General features: G+C 53.5%; 1 protein-coding gene across 1 annotated transcript in view; it reads right to left on the bottom strand.

Annotated features, from left to right (window-relative positions):
• The window catches only part of COL13A1 (collagen type XIII alpha 1 chain), an 86,907-nt gene that overhangs the window by 58,541 nt on the left and 7,918 nt on the right, over positions 1-20,448 (bottom strand). The window contains exons 4-11 of the mRNA XM_016918471.3: positions 20,048-20,098; positions 13,102-13,137; positions 12,286-12,312; positions 11,176-11,202; positions 6,025-6,051; positions 5,902-5,928; positions 5,027-5,053; positions 1,847-1,912 (exon numbers count right to left, since the gene is read on the bottom strand). Of these exons, the coding sequence (XP_016773960.2) occupies positions 1,847-1,912; positions 5,027-5,053; positions 5,902-5,928; positions 6,025-6,051; positions 11,176-11,202; positions 12,286-12,312; positions 13,102-13,137; positions 20,048-20,098 (288 nt within the window). The remainder of the gene's footprint in view (positions 1-1,846; positions 1,913-5,026; positions 5,054-5,901; positions 5,929-6,024; positions 6,052-11,175; positions 11,203-12,285; positions 12,313-13,101; positions 13,138-20,047; positions 20,099-20,448) is intronic.

Raw genomic sequence — 20,448 nt, 5'->3', positions numbered from 1 at the left:
TTATTGATAAGAAATGGACAAGCATTTTTATGTCCCATAGTGGCTGACAGCATAAAAAACCTGATTCTGGAGGCAGAATCTGCAGCAGGTAGCTCAGAGGTGCCTCGTCTTTTTTCTCTACTTTGGAAACCAGGTCAGGGTAGCACAGAAAGTTCTGGCTTCACCACCTCTTGCTCTTGAAAAGGGAGGCAGTAACATGCAGTGGCCTGGATGGAATCCTGCACCCCTCTTGAGTTCTTCCTTTGTAAAGCGGGGGATAGTGAGATGGCTGGTGTGGGGAATGCATGAGATAATTTGCATAGAATTCTCACAACAATGTCTGGAACCCAGTGAGGGCTCAACAAAGAACAGCTGATACAACTAAGGCTGGGAGGTCGCTGTTGGGGCCCAGGAGAATGGCTATTCTGAGAGTGTGGACTCAGCTCTCCTGGAATGGGGTCCGGCACAGCCTGGGGTGGGTGACAGGGGTGGGCCTGGTACTTCTCTAAGCTGCCAGTGGGCCTCCTGAGTAGCCATGCTCTGGTGAGTGCTCGGGCACACGGAGGCTCTCGAGGATTTGGCCAGGCGTAATGAGATATGTGGCCTGCAGGCTTGGGTGGCACTGGAGTCACGTGTCCCTCTGTATTTTTAGCTGTTAATTGGAGGGATTTTTCAGCCTTGTTCAATCAGGTGCCTGAACATCCAGGCCCTTGGGCTCCTGACTCCTGAGTCAGGCCAGATGGTTGCTCGAGGTTCTGCGGTCAGGCTTGTAGAAAGCAGCTGAGAGCCCTGCCACTGCTAGTGTCCCTGTGCCGGGCGGGGGACCTGGTGCAGCATGAGAAAGGTGAGGAGCACAGGGGCAGCCACGGGCCAGCCAGCCTGGAATCAAGCTGTGATCTCTTGAAGAGCAGAGGCCAGATGGCTTTGTTCTTTGTGATCTGCTCCTATCCAAGCCTCCTTGGGTTAGGAAGGCAGGAAGAAGAAGGAAGCACTTGCTCACAATGTGGGTTGTGGACTACATTCCCTCCACAAATTCCCTTGCTCCCCAAACTCAGGTTACGAGGGATCAGATGCTAAGCAGTCTGCATTTCTAAGCAGAGAGGAGGTAGGTCCAGCTGAGAGAGCCCTGGATGTGAGGTCTGAAGACCTGACTTCAATTTCAATTCTGCTTCAAGGCCAGTTTCAGTTCTGCCTCTTACTGTTAGTATAACCTTGGGCAAATCAATTCACTTCTCTGAGCCTCAGTTACCTTATCTCCAAAATATGGATAATAGTAATAAAAACAGCTAACAATTATGTCTCTTAAACTGTGCCAGGAACTATTCCAAGTGCTTTACATATCAACAACAACCCTGTGAAATAGACACTGTTATTATCCTTATTTTATAGATGAGAAGGCTGGGACACAGGTCAAGTAACTTGCCCCAAATGACACAGCTAGTAACAGGCAGAGAGACTGGGTACAAATCCCCACTCTGCAATGTACTGGCTGTGTGACCTTGGCAACTTGGTTAACCTCTCTGAGCCTCGATTTCCTCATCTGTGAAATAAGGATGATCATGGCTAATTCATAAAACTGTTGGTGAATGAAATATAACCAGGCCTGTGAAATGGGTAACAGGGTGCCTGGCACACACTGACAGCTCTTGTTGATGGCTGTTGTGAGTAATCATTGTGTGGTGGTAGTTGTGGGTCTTCTGGGGCCTGTGTGTTGTGTATTTCCATGTCTATGGTATACGTGGGCCTATTTTTGTCTGATTTAATTTCACTGAATTAGAGAGAGGTTCTGGCTTTGTCTGCAGCCCCAGCAGGCTTGCCAGGCCCCTTGGGAAACCACACATGGTCTGGACAAACGGGAGGTGTCTACCTGGAATGTCCGCCTTTTTATGACCGGGGGTGGAGCCAGTCGCACTGAATTGAGGAGAGGCAGCAGCTGAGGAGAAAGATGAGTTGGAGGGCCAGAGGGCAAAGGCCAAAGATCACAGGTATTCAGATCGATGCCAAAAGTCACCAGGAGGGCAGGGCGGCCAAGAGGGACCGGAGCAGAGGAAGAGAGAAGAGAGATTAGCGTGCACATAAGGAGTGGGAGGGAAGGAGTGGACAGGGCACTCTCACGGCTTGAGGATGCAGAGCGGAGCTTGCCCTTGGATGGCACAGCCGTCCCTTAGGAGGAGTTGTGGCCCTCAGTCCACACCTGGCCTCGGCCTCCAGGTCGGAGTTTGGGGTGTTGACCAGCAGCCCCCGGAATGGGACAGTGACCCCCCACGGCCAGGCTTGCCCTCCGTGGCCATGCTGGGCTGCAGAGGCTGCTGGACACACAGCCCAACGTTGCACTGCCAGCCCCACCCGTCCCTGCTTGGGGGACAGAAGGGAGCCAACTCAGAGGCTCTGGCCAGGGAACCACCGGGCCCGTGAAATTGGTACTTGAAGTTGGGCTGGTGTGCGGCTGGTGGGTTCTTTTTTTGGTTGAGCAAGAAAGGCTGGTGTCAGCGCATCTGGGGAGGGTGGTCAAGGGCAGTGCCAAGCCCAGCTCCCCGGGGTTTGAGCTGGCTGAGGGTGAGGCCAGCGTGGGCACATGCTAAGTGCTGCTGAGGGCTCACCCTGGGGCTGCGGGGCCTGGAAAATAGAGGCTGGGCAAAGATATCTCCAGAAAGCTCAACCACGTTTTTGCGGGAGGCAATTTGCAGTCATATTATCTAATGTGATTTTCATTTCTGGAAATTCTTGCAGCTTCCAGTCCCTCTACCCATTGAAGCTGAGCAACCCATGGCTTTAGGAGGCCATCAGAGCCCATGTGAAAACAAAGATGGCATATACTGTCATCAGCTGCTTGTTTTTGAAAGCGCTTAAATCACACGAGACTCCTGGGATGAGTGTTAAGAACCAGGAGCTGCTTGGGCTGCGAATGCGCCCAGCTGGGGATGGGGAGCCCAAGTGTGGCCTTTCCAGGTCACAGCTGCTGCCTTCTTGGACAGCAGTGGCACACAGAGCTCCACCCGCTCCCACTGCCGGGGCCTGGGGATGTGCAATGTTGGGCTGTATGTTCAGGAAGCCTCTCAGTGGAGAGGGGCCCGGAGACCTTCCAGAACCTACAAACCTTCAGGGCAATTATCTGGCTGGAGCGCAGAGCTGCTGGCATGCTGCTTAGGCACTCCTAGTTTGGGAGGGGATGGAGGTGGCAGAGACAGGGCGACAGGGACCGTGAGGGGAGAGCCCATAGACACCAGCTCCCCTGCTCCCCACCCCTCTCCTCTCCCTCCCTGGGGAAGCCACAGGCTGGAATGGAGGAGGGGCCACCTGGATTTCTTGGTGTCTTCCAGGCCCCGAGACCTGCCACCCCAACCCATCCCCTTGGAAAGCCAACAGATCTCTAGAAGGCCCCTGATTTTCTACCCTCTTCTAAATAAACTTGGTCTGCCCCTCAGCTGGAATCCCAAATCTATGCCCCCACCCCACGCTTGACATGTTCCCCAGAGTGCCACTGTCATGAGGTCAGGCTTCACTGCACCCTGTGGCCAGGGGTATCCTGCAGCCTTCTGTCACTGTGCCCTTCCCTTTCCTTGTGTTGGGCTGAGGGGCAGAGAGCCCTGCCCCCACCCCACCCCAAGCGCTTACTAAGGACGGGAGACACACTACCAAAGCGTCTGCAGTTGTGTTGTCTTTTGTGCTGGGGGATGTTGTCTTTCTTTTGGGTAACATAATAATCCTGTGAGCCTATCGTTTCAAATAAACACAGCTGACCTTCTATTATTGTATCAGGATCAGGCTGGCCGGAACACCAGGGCCCCTGCATCCCTGGAGCACATGCCGCTGACAGGCTGTGGCTCTGACTGCTGCTGGCCTGCCTTCCTCAGCCCGGGCCCAGCACCGCCGTAGCCTTAAACCCATCCCAGCCTCTCACGTACCAGGCTCACAGTGGTTCCCTGGCCCAGGAACCCAGACCTCAGGCCTGCCTTCCAGCTTCCTGAGGGTCTGGGCAGAGGCTAGGCCCTGCTAGCGTGGCCCTCCTGACAGCCTTCTAGAGTCAAGCTGACACCGAGCCTGGCTTATGTCTGTCTCCACTCCCAAAATCGCACCACCCGGACCTGCCTGGCAGGGGTGGGCAGCCAGGGAAGCTGAGCACCATGGGGCACATGAGAGCGGGGAGAGATGCCTAAAGATGCTCATCTCCCATCCCTGCTGTCCAGGTCTGGGAGCAACGAGGCCAATCCACAAAATGAGGGGCATTTTTTTCTGGGTCCAGCTCACTGGGGCTCCTGCTGGAGGAAGCTGTGCGTATCTTGCTCTCCCCTGTCCCAAGATCGACCCTGCTGCTGGAACACAAGTTTGAAGATTCCTAACAGGACAACAGTAGTCTTTATGGTTCTGTATCTTGGGGTGGAGCAAGGAAAAGGAAGGAGCAGGCGGGGGTGGGCAGAGGAACCATCTCAGCCTGAAATCCCCACCCTGCTTGGAGAAGGGTTTCCTCTGTTTTTAAAGAGGCCAAGGAGAGATTTTTATCCTTGAATTGCTGCAGTCAGTCCCTGATGATCTCCCATCATCGAGGTTTGGATGTGAAACACCATCATCTGATACAGTGACTAATAGAAAAGTCCCACTTTTTTGGCCACGGCTAGGCTGCCAGACACCACCCCCCCACCGCCACACACACGCACACACTTGCACACACATGCTGGTTGGGTGGGGAGTCAAACAGACTCACACAAGTCACGCTGCCACAGGGGGCCAAGTGCAGAGGTCCAGACACACAGCAGGAGACTCCAACATACCGAGTCAGACGTACGTACAAAGGGGCGGATGTACAGACACGCACGGGTGATGAGCGGCTCCATACAGCACATGGCCGGAGAGACACATCAGCTGTTCCCACCAGACGCACCACCATCCCAAGCTCCCCTCTCTGACTGCTGAGTGCAGAGGGCACTGGGTGCTCCTGATCCCCCATGATCTGTTAGTAACTGGAGACCCCAGGGAGATGAGGCTGAGCTGGGCGCTGTGCCCCAGGGATGGATCAAAGGGCCCTGCTAAATTTTAGGGGTTCACTTACCCGGTGTGGGTACTCTCCACACTGACCCTGGGAAGGAGAGGGAAGGGAAAGGTGGTGTTAGGCACTTGTTGGGGGTACCTGTTTCTCAGGGCACCCCCAGCACTTCAGGACATGCCACACATGTCACCGTTCACCAGCCCTCCTGCTCTAGTTTTGGTCTGAGCCCTCTGAGGCAGAAGAACTAAGTCCCTCCCTTGCCCCTGGCTAGCAGCAGGGAAGAAACTTCCACAGCCTGCCTGGAAGTGGCCCCAGGGAGCCTAGGGGTGGGGCTTCGCCTTATACCACTTGCCATAATGGCAGAGTCGGGAGTTATGCCCCATGCCTGGCGAAAGGTTGACCCTCTAGGCAGGCCCACCAGACAGCCCTGAACAGGAGCCACTGGATGGGAGCAGCCGGCACCATGGGGGCCCCAAGCCACCTTCTCTGAGCTGGGAGCACCAGGCCCCTGTACCAGCGGCCCAAGGGCAAGCACAGCAGTGTCTCTATCAGAAATTGAACAAGACAGAGAGGGCAGGAGGCCAGGCCAGTGGTTTACAGATTGATGCCTCTCAGAATCCCAGAGGCTCATGGAGGTGTCAGGGAACACCATGGAGTGACAGCTGGGAGGGGCCCAGAAAGAGGCTGAAGAGGGCCAGGCTCCAGGAGGACCCCTGGAAAGGATGTCACCCGGACCAGCCTCCAGGAGGACCCCTCACTCCAAGAAAAGGATGTCCCCTGGAGCGGTGTCAACCGAATCTATTATGCGGCACCTCGGGGGCTTTCCTGGTTCTGTCAATTAAAACTAAAGTTTGAAAATAACCATAATTGACCCCTTTCTACCAACTGGGAGGCCATTTCCTGAGATGGAGACTCTAGGAAACCTCCACTGCTCTTACCTTTTCTCCTTTTTGTCCCTGGGGTCCCTACAAAGAGACAGAGATGAGAGAGTTAGAAACCAAAGCTAAGGTCACAGCCACCAGAAGCTTCTCTGCTGGGAAATAGATGGATGAGGTACCAACCGGCTGTCCTGGGGGACCCGTCAGACCCTGTGGGAAGCAAACACACACAGGTCAGTGGGCAGACAGAAGACAGGCAATCAGGGACACCTGCCTGGGTGGGGACTGGGGCTGAATCCCGAAGGCTGGGCTCTACCAGCCATGGCCAGGTCATCCCAAGCCCACCACATTCAAGGTGGTGTGGCCTTATTCACAGAGTCTCAGCTGCTTCACCCCCCAGTGGGCAGGACTAGGGCTGTGATGAAGAACAGATGGCATCTTTCATCCATTCCTCCAACCACCAGCATCTCATGGGCCAGCTATGGAGGGGCTCTACCTAGAGGTCAGGGAGTTTTCTGCTCCATGGGACCCCCTACCTCACATGCATCAAGCCTCTGGGAGACACTAGCACATTCCACCTCCTGCCTCCCAGGCTGCAGTGAAGCCCACTGAACCAGAAGAGCTTCTGGCCTGGGGGTGCTGGGCCAGTGCCTCAGACAATGGGGGCCTTAGAGAAACCTTCAGCAAAAGAGAGAAAGCAGGAAGTTGGCAACTGAAGCCATGTTCTGGACTTCTCCAAGGAATATGAGGGGTCTTGAGGTTTCCTTCAAGGTTGTCTTGTCCATGCAGGGCTAGGAAAGGAGCCGGGGTTGGGAGGGACCCTTGCCGTCTGGGGAGGGCCCCGCATGCTCTGGCTCTCTTAGGAGGCTGCACCAAAGCTGGTGGAGGGAGGAGGAGAAAACAAATGCCTTATGGGCTGAGGATCCACCCTGAGGCTGGCTCTTCAGGTATGTGTCTGTGAGGGAGATGCTTGTGTCCACTCCAGCTCCCAAGTGAGGCGACAGAGACAAGGCCCCATGGCTCAGTGAAAGGTGGCACTGGGACAGGAGCCCAGGTTTGTCTGACGGCCAAGGTCCAGCTGTTTCCACTGGCAAATGCTCAGAACTGGGCCAGACCTTGGGAGTCAGGGCTTCTAGACTTGGCTAGAGCCATTAGCAGGTCCCTTTGAGCCACCAGTCTCTTTGGGGCCTGAAGCACTGCAGATCCCCACGGGTGGGTCCATCTGGGAGGTGGCTGCAGCATGCTGTGATGTGCCAGAGCCTTGTTCCTGCTCCCCGCTTGTCAACAGGGCCACCTCCAAACTGGGAAACTCCCAAGAGCATCACTGGAAGGGAGAAGTGGCCTTTGGGACCATCCATGTGGCACTCCCAGCCCATGTGGCTGGCCAAGTGTTTATTGGTCTTTTATTGTTTTATTGAGACAGGGTCTCGCTCTGTTGTCCAGAATGGAGTACAGTGGTGTGATCTCCGCTCACTGCAGCCTCTGCCTCCTGGGTTCAGGCAGTCCTCCCACCTCTGCCTCACAAATAGCTAGGTCTACAGGCACACACTACCGTGCTTGGCTAACTCTTGCATCTTTTTGTAGAGACAGGGTTTTGCCATGTTGCCCAGGCTGCTCTCAAACTCCCAGACTCAAGCAATCTGCCCGTGCTGGCCTCCCAGAATTCTGGGATTACAGGTGTGAGCCACCGCGCTCGGCCTGGCAGAGTGTTTAGAATGAAGTTCTGCAGCGCATGATTCATCCGGCAGTGAACCCGGGCCCAGACCACAGGTGACCAGGTCATCCTCTGTCAGGACAGAGATATAAGTGTGATGGGGGAGGGGCTGGCGGAGTTTCAGGACTGCAGAGACTTGGACAATTGAAACCAGACATCCCAAACGGTGGCCCAGGGGACAATCGTGGTCTTCATAGGGATTTCGTTTGTCCTACACGGTTTTATTTCAACTAGTTGCCAATACTTAAGAGAGCAAGCAGAGTGCAAATAAAAATTTGGATTTCAAGTTTCTCTTAATTATGTCGAGGCCCAACAACACATGGTACCAGTTATCTTCAGCCAGGCAGCACCTGCCCCTTTAAGGGCCATGGCCACGGGTGATGTGCTTAGCACTTGCCACCAGGCCTGTGCTAACCGCCACTGAGGCATAGCTAAGGCGCCTGTCTGCTTCTCGGGTGCCAAGCATGTTCTGAGTGCCTGGCGCTCCTCACTCGACAGCCCTGTGGGTGGTGGGTGAGATTTGGACTCAGTCCAGGCCTTGCTTTACAGCCCTTATGTCATTCCTGAGTCTCAGACCCCCAATCTTGTCCACCCCCCAACTACACTATTATACAACTGTGTCCTCCCAACACTTCAACACCTTATTTCAGGTTCTTGGGAATAATGTGAAGTGGGGGGGTGGGGCAGAGGTGACTCCCTTTTGACAGGTGAGGACACAGGTTAAACAATGAGGGTGAGTGCCAGTGCCCCAGTGGGACGCCAGTGGAGGGGACAGCATCTGGGGCAGGAGACAGACAGATGAAGAGCAGGGCAAGGTAATGATGCTGGACAGCGGTGGGCAACTAACAGCTCGGGTACCCATGCCAAGCCAAACAGGAATCAGATGCTCTGTGGCCTGCTGGATTTGATGAGGCAGACAGGGGATCTATCCCACTGATGTGGGCTCACGAGAGAGGGGGTGGGACTGCCTTTTCTGTTGAGTTAGCTCTGATCCCTGGACAGGCGGTCAAGTGCGTGGGGCAGAGGGATGGTGTGGCAGAATGAGGGCAGGAAAAGCGGCCCCATGGAAGGGTCCCTTTCCTCCAGGACAAAGTGCTGGCTGCTGAGAGGAGGTGTGATCGAGGGGTAAGACTCCACTGCATGGGTCTGAATCTCAGCTGTTGTATTTAGGAGCTTTGTGGCCTCAGGCAATGTACTTAGCCACTCTGTGCCTCAATTTCCCCTCTCATGAAGTGGGGATGATAAGCTGTTATGAGGATGACAGAGTGCTGCCTAGAGGATGACCATTATTATTACTTCTGGGGGGCCATGGGCTACCTTACGGTAGCATAAGGCTGCCAGAGAGGGAAAGAAGCTCAGGCTGAAGGGATGAGCACCCCAAGCCCTTTATGCCTCTATAACAATGTGGCATGGCAGTTTCTTCCTGCCTCAGTCTCCACTACTCCATGCATGTGCACAGCATGCCTGGGAATGGGGTAGGGGCGGGGGGAAATGCATTTGCAGCGGAGGCAGCTGTGATGGAGAGGAAACCTTGCTGGGGAACCTGGATTCCAGCGCCAGCTCTTCTGCCACTGCCTCCAGGGTCTTCTGCCTCCAGTGCCCTTCCTCCAGTTCTGCAGACATGTCAAGGATTTTCCTACCTCAGGACCTTTGCACGTGCTATTCTCCCATGTCCAGAAAGCACATTCCCATCCCCCTTTCTATTTTCTCTCGGTTGAATCCTCATTCTTCAGGCACTAGTTCAAAAGTCTCTTTCTCAGAAAAGCCATCTCCGACCCTTGGCCTGGGTGAGGTTTTTGTTATACCAAGATTTCCAGGGCACTAAGGATTATCTTTTTATAGCACTCATTGCAAAGCAACTTGTTAGTTATGTGAGTGATCATTTAAAAGGATGTCTCCCTACTAGACTGTGAGCTACAGATGGCAAGAACAGTCTCTCTCTTGCTCCCGTCTGTATCCCTAGCACCTGAAGCAGTGCCCAGCACATTTTAGATACTCCATAAAAAATGCATTAAAAGAAGGAAGGTGGCAGAAAGGCTGACAAAGAGTGAGGGAAACAGAAAGGGAGGAAGGTAATAAAACCTTAATAAAAAAAGGGAGGGAAGGAATTTGAGAACTGTGTTTCGATCTTGTTTTGGACACTCAGCTGTGTGACTTCAGGCAAGTTAGTTAGACTCTCTGAGCCTTGGTTTCCACACCTGTCAAAGGGGATTCTAGTAAGACCTGGAGCACAGAGTTACGCTGAGGATTGAGACAGTCATGCAAAGTGCTTAGCCCAGTGCCAACCACGTGGCAAACCCTCAATAAGTATTAGTTGGATCTGAGTCAAGAGGACAGGTTGGGGCCCAGAGGGAGCTGGCAAGTTAGGAAGAGCTAGGCTGGAGCCCAGGCCTTGCAGCCAACACTCCACCATCCCCCTTTCCACCCACGAGATTACCTGCCTCCCTCCATGCCCTGGCAGTGCCCCAGTCATGGGTCAAGGGTTGTCTTCACACCAGCGCTTGGAGCAAGGCATGAGCCAGGCCCCCACTGAACAGGGACAGGGGGAGCCTGCTGCATTGCTTTCACCACCCTGCACAAATTCCTGGCCCACCAACCTGTGGAGCAGGAGGTGGTCCCTCACAGTGTAGGCGTGACCTGGAACTTAGGAGGCAGAAATGCACCCCAGCCCAGGGCTGTTTTGTTTGTCTGTCTGTTTGTTTGTTTTTTTAAAGCAGGGATTTATTGAAAACCAAAGTACACTCCACAGTATGGGAGCAGGGGCCCATTAGCTCTTAATGGCCCATCAGTCCCTGCTGAGACCTGGCCCACCATGAGAGTGGGCAGCCCCTCATTCCCTTCTGGAAGGGATGGTCTGTGGAGACAGCAAATTTATTTCCAAAGCTCTGCAGAAGGTAGGGGCCAGGAGAACGCTGGGGCAAATGTTGTCTCTCCACCTTTTTGGGGCCTGAGGCACTCCAGGTACCCTGGGCAGATCCATCTGGGTGGTGGCCGCGGGATGCTGTGACATGGAAGAGAAGACCTTGCTCCTACTCCTGACTTGCCAAGTGGCCCAACCTCCAAAAAGAAACTCCCAGGAAGGCATGGGGAGAGGGGAAGGGGCCTTTGGGATGATGCATGTGGCACCCCCAGCTGAGATGATCCACTGGGCACCACCAGCCCCAGTGGGGCAGAACCCCTGGAGTCCCGGGGTGGCTCAGGGCACAGCCAGCACCCGGAAGGGGTTATGAGGCCTTGAGGGACCTCAGGCTCAGTAGAAATGGTGTCTCCTAGAGAAAGTGTCCCCTGTGAGTGCAGATGAAACCTTGTCTCCCAAGGCCCATGTGAGTGTGGTTTGAGAGCAGTAAGCTGGACACCGACCTCTGTGTGCTACCAGCCAGGTGTGCACTCTCTCTGGATCTCCCAGCCTCATGCTTCAGATGGAGAAGCCCCTGCCCATTTCTCCTCCCTGCATATTGATGTGAGGATCCAGGGCACGTGGTTTACACAGCTGGGGAGTGACCAGCACGGGCAGCCACTCCTGTTGTCCCTGTGGGACCCACTTTGCAGTGCTTGGCTGTGCCTGTGAGGCTGGGCCAACCCCCACCCATCTCGGGAAGGCAGGAAAGCTGGGCTCTTACCATGTCGCCCTTTGGTCCTGGGTGGCCCTGGAAGGAGAAGAGGGTGAGTACCAGGTGCACTGTTCGCAGCCCAGAAGTTCCACCCTCTGTCCTTCATGCTCCTCCCTGCCCCCTGTGCTCCTCCCTGCCCCCCGTGCTCCTCCCTGTCCCCTGTGCTCCATCTGCACCTTCTGGCTTGTGCACTCCTTCACCCAGTCCCTAAGGCAAGGTCATTTGCTCACTGCCCCTCGCTGGGCCTCACTAGCAGCTGCCTGCCCTTCAGAGAGCAGGGGTTGGGGTAGTCTCCCTAGACCCCGATGCTCATGCCATTCACATGTCCAGGGTAGCTTCGGGGGATGCCTGGTCCCGTGACATGAGTGGAAATGATTGCTGGCACCCCTGGGCTGCACTTAGCTCGCTGGCCTGCAGTTGGGGAGTAACTGGGTGGTGCTAGGGTCCCTCAACTGAGAGAGGCAAGTGGCGGGGCCAGGCGTGGCTGTGAGTGGGGCTGCATTCCGTCCACCCTGAGGGCTTTGGATGGGTCATGCTCCCTTCCAGCTGACTTGCTCCTAGGACTGGGGAGGGGACTCCTTTCTCCCATGAACATTTGTGTCAGGGAACCAAGTCCAAAGGACTGAAATGAATGAAGAGAGGAGCTATGGTGGGAAGCAGTCTCCACGTGGACTTGAGCACGCGTGTGGGGTCTCAATCGGGGAGGGAGACCCTGACCTCGAGGACAGGGCCATGGGAGACACAGGTGCTGGGGAGCAGGGGCGAGCGTGTGCATGAGTGGCCAGGCTCTTCAGACCAGCTATTTGACCTCCGTACCCTCCACTCTCCTCACTGCCTCCTGATCTCACCCCCACCCCACCCAGAATCACCCATTCTAGGGATGGCTCTCGCCTGGACTTCGAAAGCCAAGCTCAGCAGCTGGGGACCTGTGCCCTGGGGAAGGCCACTGGGGTCAGGGGTGACTCAAATGGCCCCCTCCACTTCCCACTAGTGACAACCGTCAGCCCCAGGACTTTTCTTTCTAAGTAAAGCGTTTTCCAAGGATTCAATGTCTTGCAGAATGACAAAGAGATCCAGGATCACTGACCTGCAGTGAGGGGAGAGAGCGGGTCCACTTACCGGTTTGCCGTCCAGCCCAATGGGACCCTGAAACCAGAAAGGCCAGATGTAAAGACTGAGCATCACAGGACTCCTGCCAAAGAGGCTGCCTGGGCAGTGGGGAAAAGCACAGATTCTGGATTCTGATAAGTTGGAGCTCAAGGCCCTGCTTGACCACGTACTTGTTAATGTGACTATGGGTGAGCCTAGGCCTCAACTTCCCATCCTGAAACGGGGTTGAGAATAATAGAATGTTGGATGCCAGGTGCACAGCGCAAGAGAGAACCCAATGGGTGGCCTCCCCATTAATGTCAAGGACCTCACCCTTGCCCTGAGTGCAGAGTAGGTGGTGTGTCCCTAGAAATCAGGGGCTGGCCTGCATTGAGTTTGGGAGAAAAGGGGAACTGCTCCCTCTGCTCTGCCTGTCAGAACCTGCCTTAGGCCCCATAGGCAGAGGTCAAGGACACCCAGATGGCCACCCCTCTGCCTCCCCCTCGCTGGATCTCCTCTCAAAGCTCAGGCACAGGCTGAGCTGCAGGGTGTTCTCCCACAGGGCATCGTCCATTCTATATTCCCAGGTCAATGCTGGGGCTTATCAGCCTGTGACTTCACTCACCTGGGGCCTGTCCTGCTGCCCCTTAATTTGTATATTTGCTCCCCTGTATTTATTCCTTGCATCATGACCTGACTGCTGAGCTACTGTCCTGAGTTGGTGTCCATGAATGACCAAGGTTTGGGAGAGAAAGAGTGGAATCGGGGCTGACCTCAGATGAAGTTTAACCCAATCAGGCCTACAGACCACCTGGGACACAGCTAACTTCAGCCTTCTCCACTTACCGGAAATCCAGGGAAACCTCTAGTGCCTGGTTGACCCTGCAAAAAAAAAAAAAAAAACAAGAGACACATGAGATTGAGCAAGGAGGAGACAGGGCCAATCCCTAGGCCTCCAGTTCATCTTTGCTCCCATCCGTCTCACTTTGTGTGATCGTCCTTGGGGGACACTCACTGTGGTTAGTGGGTTGGGAGGGAAGATGGAGAAAGATGAAATGGAACGTCATAGGAAATCTCCTACAGGGGCTGGGGGTGGGAAAGGAACAGGAAGGGCCCAGCATCCTCTGGGTCTACTTCTGGGAAGTGGCTCCTGGAGAGCTCCTCACCGCTGTGGATGCATGGCTTGTAAACAAACGCATGGGACAGTGGGGCCAGCGGAGACTCAGCCCGCAGCACATGGAACTCCTGGACTGCGGTCCTCTAAGCCCTTTTTTATTTACACAGTCATTGCTCATGGCCACTTATCTAAGGATGGCTTGGATATCAGAACCTGACCTTCAAAATGTGTGTTTTCAGGCTAGACTAGTCAGATTTCTCCTGTTCCTCTCACCCTAGCCAGCAGGCTTCTCCTAGCAGTTGGGCAATCTCTGAGCATCCCCTAATCTTTGTGGGATGCAGAGCAATCTATGCCTATTTTCCTGGAGGTGCAGAGTGCAACATAAATAAATATTTAGGATGGAGACTAGAAGCAGGTTCACTGGCCACAGTGATTTATGATCCAGTGGTTTATGATCAAGATTCAGGACAAAGGGGATGTGAAGAGATTAGAAGAAGCACAAGGCTGTGATGATGCAGGGCTGAGGAGGGATGGCCAGGTGGTCAGGGGTGATGGAGAGCTAAGAAACGTGAGTCTTGTCACTCTCCCTCTCAAGAACCAGCAAGGACTCCTTTCTACCATGTTCAAGGCCATCCCTCAATCCCATCCCCATCAACCATATTAGTTTCCTTTCCTGCCACATCTTTCCATCTATTCTATGCTCAGACACACTGGCTCACCCGCCGTTCACCACCAAACAAACATGCCCAGTTCTCAGCCTGAGGTCTCCTTTGGCTGACACAGCCAGAGTCTCTTCCCAGGCATGGGCTTTCTAGACTGGCAGACTAAATTCTAATCCTACCTCCGACTATGACTGTGTGACCCTCAGCAAGTTGTCTAACCTCCCAGAGCCTCAGTTTCCTCATCTATAGAATAGAGGTAACAGTGTAACCTCATAGGATCATCAAATTACATTTAATTATGTTTGTAAAGCCTATTGAAATGGTGGCTGCCATCATCAGACACTTGTTGAACTGAACTGAACAGGGAAGCTCCAGAATAGAGCAAGATTGCTTTTGAGCCCAATATGTCTTGTGATCAATGAAAGTTTGTCCTTGTCAAGCAGCAGTTTTAGAATCAGATCCTCTCCAGAAGATTTCTCTGGATTCACATGCTATGACCCTAAAACATCTCCAGGCTGCTAGGGTCCTCCTTGAAGCCACGAATATAAGTGTCCAGTGGCCTGTGCTCAGGGAACACGTCAGCCGGGTAGGATGGGCACCCTGCCATCAGGGTGGGTGCGCTGGTTCAACAGGGAGTGAGTTGAAGTCTGCCGCAGGCTTAGGATGGGCTTGTGGCAGCCATCCAAAAGGGCACGAGGGAGGAGATCCCACTCATCTATCGGAAGGGCCCCTGGCTTTTCTCCTCTCAAGGATAAGTGATGCTAAGAATAAACCAAGGAGAAAACCCGGAAACCATACAATGTCATGTCTGAAGCCTCCCAGTGTAAACTTTCTGTAAACTACTCTGCACACCAAGAGGCCTGAAGAAAAGGTCAGGAGGAGAGGATTCCAAGAAACATCTTCCATCCCGCTAGGGACAATGTTTATGTGGTAGGGATAATCACACAGTTTGTTAATTACAGAGCCTGCCCTGGTAGCAGGATGCATGTCTCCAACCAGGATCAAATCCAGGGCTAACCAAGGCTTTTTCAGAGATCTGGGGAAGAATGTTGTCACGGACCAAGTGGAAACTGGGACACCACTTTCTGGAGAGGCTGGGCCTGGGAAAGGCATGTGGTGAGACTTGGAACTGCACTTTAATTTATGTCTCTTCAATTATATCCTGAGGTTAGACATCTCTTCCAATATTTCTCTGCCTGTTTCTTTACCAATGTTTTCTAGTAGGTTGTTTTTTTCCTGCTGATTTGAGTGAAGCACTTTGTCAAGAAAAATAACTCTTTGATAGTCATATTTGTCATGACTATTCTTTCTAATTTGGCATTTGTCATTTATTTTGTTTCTGGTGTGTTTTATATTTCTATAGACAAACTTAATCTTCTCCTATGGCTTTTGGGTTTTGTGTCATGTTTAAAAGGGCCTTCCCCAGTTTCAGAATTATAAAATGTTCATTCATGCTTTGTCCTTGTATTTTACAGTTTCAGGTTTTATATCTAAGTATTTCGCTCTTTGGAATTTATTCCAATATAATGAATAAATTGGCTTTAATAATAAAAAAAACCAAACAACTGTCTTTCATTTTACCTTTTACTAACTGGCTTATTGATTGTCCCAGCATCATTTCTTGAACAATTGAGCTTTCTCTTCCTATTGTGAAATGAAGCCTTGATCATGTACCAGATTGACACATGCATTTGGCTTTATTCCTGGCCTCCCCATTCTGTTCTGTTCATGTGTTTACTTAGATTGTCCTGTTTTTGTAATACATTTTGATATCTAGTAGAATTTCGTTGGATTTCCAACCTCATAAAACATGCACAGGGATTAGGATCACATTAAATGTATACAAAATACATGTATTTGTACATTAATTCATGGATTAATATTACATCCTTCTGAACAAGAACAAGGGAAATAAGCTTTACATTGATCTCTGAAATCTTCTCCCTTAATTCAAGGTCAGAGTGAAAAGGGAGCCGAAGGAGGTCCCCACTTCTGAAAGCAGACCCCTATGTCTACTCCTCCCTGTCTTTCTCCTACTTGCAAATACACAGACAGAAGGTTCTTGTTGGAAAAAGCCTACCAAGAAGTCTCCCTTCTCTTATTTGACCCTTGAGAGATGGTCAGTTGTGTCTCTGCCGGGGGGCAGCCTCATTCTGCCTCCCTCACCAACAAGACTCCTTGCCGGCAAATGTTTAACCATTAGCTGAGTGGGGGAGGGTGGAGAGGAGAGCCCTGCCTCATAGAGCATCTGCCAATGTCTGTGGTATAAATACACCCACCATAGCCGATTTCAAGCTACCAGCATGAGGTCACTGAAAGCAGCTGGGAGGAGGTGAGGTGTGCATGGTCCACTCTTGCCAGCCGTCCAAGACAGCTCCAGCAGACCACATGCTCTGACCTCCAGCAGCAGATGACAGTTCCCATTGGACTTTATGGCATCTCTAACTCATCACACTCAAATTCAATTCATCTCCCCTGGCAAAATCTGCTCTTCCTTCTGGGAAAGAGTACTGTGTTACTCAAGTCAGAAATGTGGTGTCATCTTGAGTTCTTGCTTCTCCCTCAATCCTTATTTTTTATCATCACGAAATCCTTCAATTCCACCTCTAAAATAGCTTGCAAGTCTAGCCCTCCTGGCCAGCCCCACCGATTCTGCTCCAGTCCAGGCCTTGGTTGTTGCAAGTGCCTTCCAGCCAGCCTCCCACTGCAGTCTCTTCTAAACATGCTGCATGCTGGACCTTCTACAACCTTGTAAACTGCAAATCTGGTCATGTCCCACGTCAGCCTAACACAACCTACAGGCTCTTCACACCCTCAGGACAAAGCCCAACCCCTGACCATAATGTAAGGGCTTCTCATGGGTCCTTGACTGCAGTTATTATCCCCTCCTCCAGGAAGCCTTCCCTGCCTGCCCTCCTTCCACAAGGCTGGTGCCTCCTCCTTGTCCCACAGCTCTCTAACCATCCCCTGGCTTAGCACTTGCTGTCTGCATTGTCATGGATTATGTGATCGCTGGTCTCTCCCACTAGATCATGTGCCCAGAGAGCAAGCTGACAGAGGTCAGGTTTCTACGCAGCACCTAGCAGGCACTGGGCTCTTAACAAAAATGAATGGAGTGAATTGAGACACACTCAGTAGGTGTGTCTACCTGGTGTGGGGTGGCTCCTAGTGGATGAGGACTGGAAGTTCAGATATCTCCTGGCCCCAGAAGAGAAGCTGGAGAGCTCAGAGAGGGAATGGGCACACTTTGAGGTAGGGCATTTCCTAGGACTGGCAGATCCTCTGCCCAGGGCCTGCTGGGCCAGCCAGCATCTTGGAGGTCCAGCCTCCCCCTCGATTTACTGAGCCTCCCTTAAAGTCAACGTGCCCCAACACTGTATTCCAGCTCACTTCATTAGAAAGTGAACCCTCCTCCAAAGTGCTTGGAGGGTTCTCCCTTTGCTTGGACCATTTATCAAACTCCAAGAGGGGAGGCAGGTGGCCCCTAAGAGTGGCAAGGCTGGTTCTTATTAGCAGCATCTATGCTGGACCCTTCCTGGCTGAGTGGAAAGTCTCATGTTCTCCATCATCCCTGGCTGCCACCAAGGGTGCCCACTTGACCTCTACCCCTTAATGACAAATGGACCCTTTGTCTTCCCCCGTCCCTGCTCCCATTAGCTCAGGGCAGCTTCCTGGAAGGAGCTGAGGGGGCTGCCCGTGCTGTAGTGGGGACTCAGCAGGGATAGCTCGAGCCACTGGGTGATGGGGGCCAAAGTCAGAGGATGCTGGGCTTCGTTAAGACTCCTGGTATGATAAAACCTTTCCTGGTGCCAATGTAGGCACCCACCTGGAGGACTTTTTTCTCCTGAAGTAAATATCATTTTAAACGTAGCGTTTCAAACATGGAACAGGGTATTGAGGCAAGAATGCAGGCTTTGGGATGAGGATAACCTGGCCAAACCCAAGCTCCAGAACTTACTAGCTGGGTGACCACAGGCGAGTTAGGAAACCGTTCTCTCCTCTGTAAAATGGGCTGGTGGGGCCTGCCTCACAGCTGTGAAGGAGACCTATTATGTGACAGGTGCCTGGGAAACAGAAGCTGTCATTGCTACCTGAGCAGAAGGTGTTTTTCACTACTGGAGTCAAATCCAGTGCAGTAGATATGTTTCTGATTAGGTTATCCATGCTGGGCAGAGGCCGGGAGGAGCAGAGGCTCTACTGCCCTGAACACACCTACAGCAGTGGAGGTTTTCAAGAACTTTTTGGTAGCCTGTTGACATAATTTGCTGAAAGGGTGTGAGAGGACCAGCAGGATCCACACAATAGAACATCAGTAGCCAGACCAGAAGGCAGACAGAGATGGCAGCACAGGGTAGGGCCTGTATGCTGTGTTACTCCCCTGTCCTCCTAACACACCGGGCTCAGTCCTCGATGTTAGAACCTGGGAGCCTGTCTTCTGTTTCTATGACCTTCCCATCACCACCTTCATCAGGACAAATTTGGCCAGGGCATTGGTGCTGCACCTCCTCCAGGACACAGGAGGCTTGAAGCCCATCGGGGCAGCCACCGTGTGAGCCCAGGAGCACATGCGACAGTGACATCAGGCCTGGCCCGTCTATGACAGCAGCAGGAACCAGAAGCAGACTGGAGCCAGATGGTCTGGCTGAATGATCAGCTACCAGTGTAGCCACGTGCCAGCCCTATGGCTCTGGGCAAGTCACTCAGCCTCTCTGTGCCTCGGTTTCCTCATCTGTAAAATGGAGGTGATCACAGTCCCTATGTCATGGAGTCCTTGTGAGGATTAAGTGAGTGAATACGTGTAAAAGTCTTAAGATAAGACCACCACAGAGGAAGTGTTAAGCGTGGTCATTATGGTCTGAACCCAGAAGAAAACCTTGCTGTAAAGGCCATGCTACTCAGCCCAGGGCCACTCAAGTTCTGCCTCCGACCCAGCCCCTGACATGTCTGCCAGCCTGGCTCTCCTGCCCCTGCTCTCCTTCTCAAACTGGCTCTACCTTTCAGCTCCCTGCACTCGCCACAACCCCTCGCTTGGCTGTTCATCTCACTGCAGGCCCCCTCCCTTGGATGTAAGTTAGCCATTCGTTCTCTGGCCCCTCTCCCTCTGCTGTGGGTCTCAGTCTCCCAGAGGCTAGCCCTCTGCTCCCACCCCTCACTGAGCACGGGGGGTCAGGAAAAGTGCAGAAGGTGGAGCCGGCGGCCTGCTGCTGTGGTGAGGCCGGGGCTCCTCGGTTCTAATCCTGCCCAGCCTCTACATGGGAGGGCGCTCCCCCTCTCTGAGCCTCAGTTTCCCCTTCTGAGAGGGCTGTGTTAGACCATCCCTGGGATCCTTTCCACCCTGACGTGTGGTGATTTTATTAAAGCCCCGTGGTTCAGGGCTCTGGGAAAATAACAAGCCCTTCCTCCCACAGCCTCGATATCTTGCTGGCTTCATCACCCACACCCCTGTTTTGGTCCCTAAGGAAGCATATGTGAGGGGAGCCTCGCTGGTTTTCTCAAGCTCCCAGCCACGGGGTGGAGGGTGCTAGTGAACACACAGGACCCGGCACTGCACACAGAGGCATCTGTGAGGGTGAGTGTGGGCTGGCCCTCTGGCAAGACCAGTGGTGCGTGCCTGGGTCAGTGAACCCGGACTCGTATCTGCTCCATGGGCTTCCAGAAACAAAGGCTGGTTCCCGGGAAAGCCGGATCACCCCATCCGGAGGAGAGCGAGCCCTTTCTCCCTTCTGTCTATAAACAGCAGGGCCCACCTTGCAGCTGCTGTAGTTTCGTGGCTAGAGGGCAGGTCCCTCAGAACCCTCCCAAGGGACTGTAATTTAGGTATATTTAGCCAGGCCACTTTCCTTAACATCAACATCGGCACCCGAGGCCTGGTTGGGCTGACCACATCACATGCGGTGGCCTCCCCACCCAGGGGCACAGCCGCCCTCGCTGTCCCCTCATCCCCAGCCTAAAAGCCCTTTTCATCAACTCACCCATCCCCCCAACACCCTGAGGAAGAGCAAAAACAACTTACAGGGGGGCCGCGGGGACCAATGATGGACAGCCCAGCGTCTCCGGGGGAACCCTGCGGGGAGAGAGGAAGGGGGAGAGGGAGCGAGGGGCAGGGAGGTATGGAGAAGAGGAGCGGGAAAGAGAGGAACCAAAGGGAAGGAGCTGGCAGGGGGCCCGGAGCAGGACGCCGGCCCCATGGGACAGGAGAGGGATGCCAGGGGACGTGGAGGGCCACGAGGGGATCAGCAGAGTCAACACAGAGGGCACAGGGGCAAGGAGGGAGCATTCAGAACGGGTTGGGAAGGGCAGGTAGTAGGGGGAAGCAGCAGGAGGGAAAGGAGAAGAGGTGTCAGTGAGAACACAGGACATGGGGTTCCGGGGAGACAGGGTGGTGGGACCCCAGGCCGGGGAAGCGAGAAGAAC

Source organism: Pan troglodytes, chromosome 8 (assembly GCF_028858775.2).
Source record: "Pan troglodytes isolate AG18354 chromosome 8, NHGRI_mPanTro3-v2.0_pri, whole genome shotgun sequence".
NCBI classification, from domain to species: domain Eukaryota; kingdom Metazoa; phylum Chordata; class Mammalia; order Primates; family Hominidae; genus Pan; species Pan troglodytes.
This window is presented reverse-complemented; position numbering and strand designations above follow the sequence as displayed.